Source organism: Aulostomus chinensis, chromosome 5 (assembly GCF_037954235.1).
Source record: "Aulostomus chinensis isolate RoL2024-O1b breed Wild chromosome 5, RoL_Achi_v1.0, whole genome shotgun sequence".
Lineage (NCBI taxonomy): Eukaryota > Metazoa > Chordata > Actinopteri > Syngnathiformes > Aulostomidae > Aulostomus > Aulostomus chinensis.
The window spans coordinates 8,801,251-8,808,647 of NC_141324.1; the positions used below are offsets into that span (position 1 = coordinate 8,801,251).

The window sequence follows — 7,397 nt, forward strand, 5'->3', positions numbered from 1 at the left end:
GGGTCTTTCTGGGTGAGTCTCCATGTTCTCTCTGTTCCTGCTGGGTTCTCTCTGGTACTCCAGCTTCCTCCACAGTCCAAAGACATCAAGAGGGACCAGGTTAATCCAGACTCTAAATTGACCGTAGGCGTGGCTGGGAGAGCCAATGGTTGTCTGTCTCTATGTGTTGGCCCTGCCATGGACTGGTGACCTGTCCAGGAGGAAGGCTGCTGGGATAGGCTCCACCCCCACCACCCTCAACAGGAGAAGAGGGAGAACAATGATGTAGTATTTGGAACAAAATCTCAACTTGAAAATCCTTCCAGCATTCAGGGAGATTTGATGATTTTACTAGTTTTCCTCGAGCTGCTGCCTCCACTGACGAGCGTGAAGAGACGATGTTGTTGCCTTTAGTTTTTAAGGTAAAGAAAATGTCCAACTATCTGTTTACAGGTCAGCCCCCAAGGACACCAGCTACCAGTCACATATCTCCATTAAACATTTACTGACACACATTCACGTTAAACCTTCGAGGAATCCTGTCAAGCTCAGTTTATCGTTGTGATGTTGTTTCTCTCTCGATAAAGTCAGTGGTCAACGGGTGGCCGAGTAACTGTGATATTCTGTTTTTTTTAGGCGACATTTAAAGGATGGATGGAAATCATGCACGCAGCTGTTGATTCAAGAGGCGTAAGTATGTTTTTCCTCCAGGAAGTACGTCGCAGACATGTTACAACCACTGGCGACTCATGAAACTGGTCGTTTCCAGGTGGAGGAGCAGCCCATCAGAGAGATCAACCTCTACATGTACCTTTACTTTGTCGTCTTTATCATCTTCGGCTCCTTCTTCACCCTCAACCTCTTCATCGGCGTCATCATTGATAACTTCAATCAGCAGAAGAGAAAGATGAGTATCCATGCTGGTGAAGCTCGGAGTGATCCACACTCACTGCAACGATCCTGAATGGTTATTTAAACTTGGACAGGATGGATTCAGCTGATCCTGAGTTAGAACAGCTCAAGCTTTTGGTCAGAAGTTCTCCTCGTTGGATGGCCCCCGCAGTTTGGCTGAAAATGAGAATTGGTAGACTTAAAATGTAGTGAGGCCATTAACATTATGACACTTGGAAAAGCCACAATGCAATGTAAAACAACCATCATCCGCTGTTGTCAGGACTTGATGTCTAATTATTATTACATTGTGTGCATTCGACCCAACAGAGCGGCGTCTTAGAGTGGAGGGTTTGTGGGTTCATTTCCTGGCCACTGGTGAACACAAGCTTAAATGATTTAAATTCTTTGTCTCAAGCATAAAAAGACAGCAGTCACACTCATGAACTTTCAAAAGTTTTTGTGTCTTTTTAAACGGCGGTAGCTAACAAGTGGCGGGCCGGGACTACAGATGTCATCGTGCTGAAAACAGAAGAAGTCATGCGTCCATGATGTTGTGCAGCTTTGCACTTCTAAAGCTCGGATGTACGCTTCAGAAATCACAACAACGCGTGCACATCTCCTGAACCTTTGTTTGCCACGGAACCCGCTGAAGGCAATAATCAGAACACCAGTAAAAGTGTCATTGGCTTTTTGTGGAGGGAACCTGTGGTGGTGCTAACTTCTGGCCTGGACTAGAGACGAACGTCGCCCCTGTGGCACCGATGTCTGCGGCCATGGGGGCGCCTGCTGGCTGCGCTCCTTTGGTTCTTCAAGCAAACTCAAAGCGATGCAAAGTGGCTCAGATCTACCGGGAGTTTTTAATAACAACAATGTAGAGGAGACTTAAAGCCTTTCAATGTTTTTTTTTTCCCTTTCCCTTGTTCCTGTTAAAATAGTGTTGGTATTTCTGATTATACTTAGGTGGGCAGGATATCTTCATGACTGAAGAACAGAAGAAGTACTATAACGCCATGAAGAAGTTAGGAAGTAAAAAGCCCCAAAAGCCGATACCAAGGCCCGCGGTAAAATGGACACACACTGAAACTGCACATCATTTTTACATTTCTACACATTTCACACACGTTTGCATTTACATTTCAATTAATACTGATGACAAAACACGGATGCACCTGAGACCGAATGACTGAGTGGCTGTTTGTACTTCTCGATCCTAGAACATCCTCCAAGCCTTCTTTTTTGATCTGGTGTCAAAGCAAGCCTTCGACATCATGATCATGATGCTCATCATCGTCAACATGGTGACCATGATGGTAGAAACCGACGAGCAGTCGGACCGCATGGAGTCCATCCTCAACAAAATCAACCTGGTCTTCATCGTCATCTTCACCACCGAATGCCTGATCAAGATTATCGCCCTCCGTTGTTATTTCTTCACAGTTGCATGGAACATCTTTGACTTTGTGGTGATCATTCTCTCCATTGTGGGTAGGTAGAGGGGCGCGTGCCCGCGCACGCACACACACACACACACACACACACACACAGTACTTTTCATTTGTTAGCGTCCCAGAAGCCTTTTACAAGTGCAACATTTACGAATGTTTTGAGACATTCTTACAATTTTCACAAATGTATCCTAGTTTCCAGAATGGAAAAAAGTGCTGGATAACGAATGTAAAATTCTTAAAATAACAGTTTGGGAAATATTCTCACTTGGACATCTTGAGCAGGATGTCAATACTTGTGGAAAACCACAAATCAGATTTAAATTCAGTGTTTGCTCCAAGTAATGAAGCGTGATACTTCACCCAAAAAGTGCATTTTACCTTTCAAGTACTCGCATCTCGGTGTCCTGAGCTCATCAAGAAAGAAAGAGAAAGAAAGAAAGAGCCAGCACCTCCCCCCCAAGGCTTTTTTCAATTAGATATCTGGAAATACAAAACAGTGAGCGAAAAGACGGCGCTGCCTGGTGTGTCAGGTGACGGTTGGTTGTTCTTGGGTTTTTTCCCTGCCAGCAACCTCTACGGAAATGCAGCGTCCTCCTCAGAGACAATCATCTCTGTCCTGTCTGCTTCTCTCTTTCAGGGATTGTTCTTGCAGACATCATTGAAAAGTATTTTGTGTCCCCGACCCTGTTTCGAGTCATCAGACTGGCAAGGATAGGACGAGTACTTCGACTTATACGTGCAGCCAAAGGAATAAGGACGTTGCTGTTTGCCTTAATGATGTCCATGCCAGCACTCTTCAACATTGGCCTCCTGCTTTTCCTTGTCATGTTTATCTATGCTATCTTCGGAATGGCGAACTTTGCCTATGTGAAGAAACAAGACGGGATCGATGACATGTTTAACTTTGAGACCTTTGGGAATAGCATGATCTGCCTTTTCCAGATCAGCACCTCAGCGGGCTGGGACAACCTCCTGAGCCCCATCATGTCCAACTCCCAGGATGAATGTGACGTTAACTTCGTCAACACTGGGACAATAACTCGGGGGAACTGTGGCAGCCCCTCGGTGGGCATAGCTTTCTTTGTTAGTTACATCATCATTTCTTTCCTCATCGTAGTGAATATGTACATAGCTATAATTCTGGAGAACTTCAGCGTGGCCACAGAGGAGAGCACAGAGCCGCTGAGTGAGGACGACTTTGAGATGTTTTATGAGGTTTGGGAGAAGTTTGACTCGGAAGCCACGCAGTTCATCGAGTTTTCCATGCTGTCGAGCTTTGCTGACACTCTCTCGGAGCCGCTGCGCATAGCCAAGCCCAACAGGATCAAGCTGATTGCCATGGATCTTCCCATGGTCAGTGGGGACAGGATCCACTGCCTGGATATATTGTTTGCCTTCACAAAACGAGTCCTGGGAGAGTCTGGTGAGATGGATGCCCTCAAGCAACAAATGGAGGAGAAGTTCATGATGACTAATCCCTCCAAGATTTCCCACGAGCCCATCACGTCCACACTGCGGCGCAAACTGGAGGAGGTGTCGGCCATCGTCATCCAGAGGTGTTACAGGAGGCATCTGGTCCGCCGGCAGATGAAGCAGGCGTCGTACCTTTACAGACAAATCAACTACGAGACTGTGGTGGATGTGGAGAACGCTCCAGAGACGGAGGGGCTGATAGCCTCCATGATACAGCACTACGGACCGACGGGGGTAGAGCTTATACAGACAACAGAGGCCATGCTAATGTCCTCGCCCCCATCGTATGACAGTGTGACCCGGGCAGCCAGTGACCTCTCGCAGGTCGTTAGATCTTTATCCAGAGACTCCGAACTTGGGGAGCCTTGTGAAAACTACGAGGAAACTTTTCTCTGAGATTTGATTGTGCGGAGAGTGTTTGTGTGGCTTTTGTCTGTTCTTTTCACAGAGGAAAATGTAGCTTTAAGAAGTCATGGTCAAAGAGATGAACTTAGTTCACATCAGCTAGCAGACGTAGAGAAGGTGTGGTAGGTTTCAGTGACTCACAGCCTCTTTGGGGTGAGATACACAAATACAGCCTCAATCCTCCTGGAAATCAACACTGCAAAAAGAGATATTGCTGCTTTAATGTGAACCGGCTCTTCATGTGTGTTTCCTTCAAAGAACCATGTGCTCTGAGAAATAACATGAACACAAACATTCTTATGTGAGATTAAACTCATTATTAATGTCAATTAACTGTTTCTGTGGAAAGCAGAATGAGTATTTAAACAGTGACGGTTGTATGAAGAGACAAAGATGTGTCACATTGTTTCAGTGGACAGGAAGCGCTCTCAAAGGACAAACATGAATGTAGTTACCTCACCCTACAGATGGGGACGTTCACGCAAATTTGCTCCATAAACAGGATGTCGTCCAATTAAAACTGAGAACAAAAATCTGTATTAGTTAGTATAGAATAAAGCAGCACTGCACTCAAAAAGAATATTTTGCCTGTCCAAAGATATTCTTTCACTCCATCATCACATCTTTGTGATTCCAGAAGAGAGAAAGATCCAGCCACGCATGTTTAGCTTTATGGGAACTCAGAGCTAAAAACAGCTAAACTGTCCCAAAGTTTCCATTTACCAACTCCCAAGAGCTTCAGCCAGTAAAGTCCACGTTTTCTTTATCCGTTGGTTTTCTCATTAACACCAAAAACCCCCACTTTGATTTAAACTTTAAAAACAAACGACACCTCTGGATTGATGCTCAGAGGCTTAAGTACATCATACATGTCATAAGTGACTCAGCCAGGTACAGCCACTGACCTGGCAGTCATACACACACAGGAATATTGTTGTGATTTGATCCAAACGTTCCCTCTGTAAGTGCTCAGGGGTTTGAGATGTGTAACAACACACTGTAGCCATGCAGACAAGCTCAGGTGACCCAACACTGTACTATAGATCTGCAGTAGCTAGCTTGCTAGCCTAAGCTATGCTAGCTCAATTCACCCCAGTATCTCTTGGTTTCATAAATCTCTAAATATTCACTCTTAAAATTCATGCAACTTTCAAATGAAACTTCTTAAAACAGGAAAACATGTAAAAAGTTACAGCTAGAATCTTCAGTTCATTATTCCCTGCGACAGACTGGCAGCCCGTCCAGGGTGAACCCCGCCTCCCGCCCAATGTCCGCTGGGATAGGCTCCACCCCCACCCCGCCCCCACGACCCTTAACGGATAAGCGGTACAGAAAATGGATGGATGGATGTTTTAATGATCACAATGGAAAAAGTCCTCAAAACTGCACTGTCACTGAATGAAGGTGCTTTATGGCCCCTCAGTTTTCATTTCACTCCAAACATCATGACCTTCTTCAGACGTTTCAAACCAATGTGAGAAATGCTCATGTAGAAAAAACACTCAATACCCTATTATTTTGTCCAGCAAGGCACAGTACCGTTACCGTGTGTGTCGATTACGAAGAAGGGCCGTGTGTACTGATAATCCCTGAATTATGTGCCTGATTTTGACTGTTGTCCGCACACTTCTCTGAATCTCAGCAGACCGTTTAATTTGACCTGATGGATGTGGTTGGGAGAGCGTGGATGCGCTGAAAGCTCATTTTGCAATTATGTGTGTAAAGAGCTCTGAGGCTTTACATCTAAAACTCATTTTTACCTATTTTTTTGTAACGTATTTATATCGAAAGAGCATTTCAGTGAATCTCACGACAGCTGCAAGATACGACCAGATTATATAAATATACTGTGTTCATTTTTACATAAAAGACTTTCCTTGAGAACCTGACTGTCTGTACTGCATTTAGGTTGATCATTTTATGAATGTCTTTATCAAACGGTAATAAACTTCTTTTCCAATATTTGTGTGTTTTCCACCTCTGGGTGTAGGGAGAGCAGTTGAGAGACATGTTTTGAATTATCATTATTGACTCATTTGAACATCTTACTTTAGCTATTTTTTTTAAAGGCACTTTGCTGTGGCAAGCAACAAATCAAGGCAGAATTTTTAAACACTGCCCTGTTTCTCTGATTTCACATGAGGAACCAGTTAGCTGATTTGACCTCATTACAAGGCAGGGCGCTGTTAAATCTCTCTGAGTCCGTGTGTATAAAAAAACAGAACAGATGTGCACAACCCTCTGAATCTACGTGCTCGTCTGTCCTTGTGACTGTATTGCCCTTTAAAGCTTGAATTTGCTTATAATGCCTCCACAAATGCAGTTCAATCACATAAAACCCCTCAACAACGCAGCCTCAATGATCTGTGCTGATTTCAGTGAGGTGAGTTAAGAGAGATTGAAGCTCAAACACACACACACACACACACACACACACACACACACACACACACACAATATTGTTAGCTGTTTGAACATTCACTGAGAAAATATGTCAAAGACAAAAACGCAAGAAAGTTGATGTTTTTCTCTTTGTGATCACGTGTTTTATGTGTTTAAAGGGGCAAAGATGCTTTGTCATGCTTGGATTTTAGAGCTGAAGTTAAGTGAAAAGCTGAGCACTCCCACATTTTCAGTTTGGGAAAAAAAAACAACAACAACAAAAAAAAAAACATCAAGGGTGCCAATTTGGATTTAGCCCCAAAGAGATTTCCTCTCGCTGGTTGTCGGGGTGGTCAAATCCAACTCTGACCAGCTGGGATAGAGGGATAATCTGTGTGTAAAAAAAAAAAAAAAAAAAAAAAAAACACTTTTTTTAATTACACACTCACAGACACACAAATGCACGCAGTCTCTCTCTTGCACACACACACACACACACACACACATACCATGTACATGCATACGTACAGACGCAGTCACAAAGAGCACATTCACACTAAACTCGCCGTCCATCTTCATAACAGACAGATGCTTACTTCAAATTTAATTTGGGTTTGTGTGTAAAGTGCCAGAGAAATCGGACTTGACTGGATGTGACTTGGTAATTGATCTGATTTTTAGGCGTTCGGACATGTGGCAGAGATTAAAGCTTCATCAGAGAGAGAAAACATTTTTTTTTTTTTTTATAAAGATTAAAAAGGCACTATGTCTAATTACAAAATGCTCCGGCGCACAGCAGAAGACACCAATGTCAAC

At 43.8% G+C, this 7,397-nt stretch overlaps 1 protein-coding gene across 1 annotated transcript in view; it reads left to right on the forward strand.

Moving 5' to 3' along the window:
* Positions 1–6,819, forward strand: part of LOC147261072 (sodium channel protein type 5 subunit alpha-like) — a 51,536-nt gene extending 44,717 nt beyond the window's left edge. The window contains exons 26-30 of the mRNA XM_086202939.1: positions 616–669; positions 749–890; positions 1,834–1,934; positions 2,088–2,358; positions 2,959–6,819. Of these exons, the coding sequence (XP_086059065.1) occupies positions 616–669; positions 749–890; positions 1,834–1,934; positions 2,088–2,358; positions 2,959–4,190 (1,800 nt within the window). The 3' untranslated portion in view covers positions 4,191–6,819. The remainder of the gene's footprint in view (positions 1–615; positions 670–748; positions 891–1,833; positions 1,935–2,087; positions 2,359–2,958) is intronic.
* Positions 6,820–7,397: the final 578 nt, after the last annotated feature.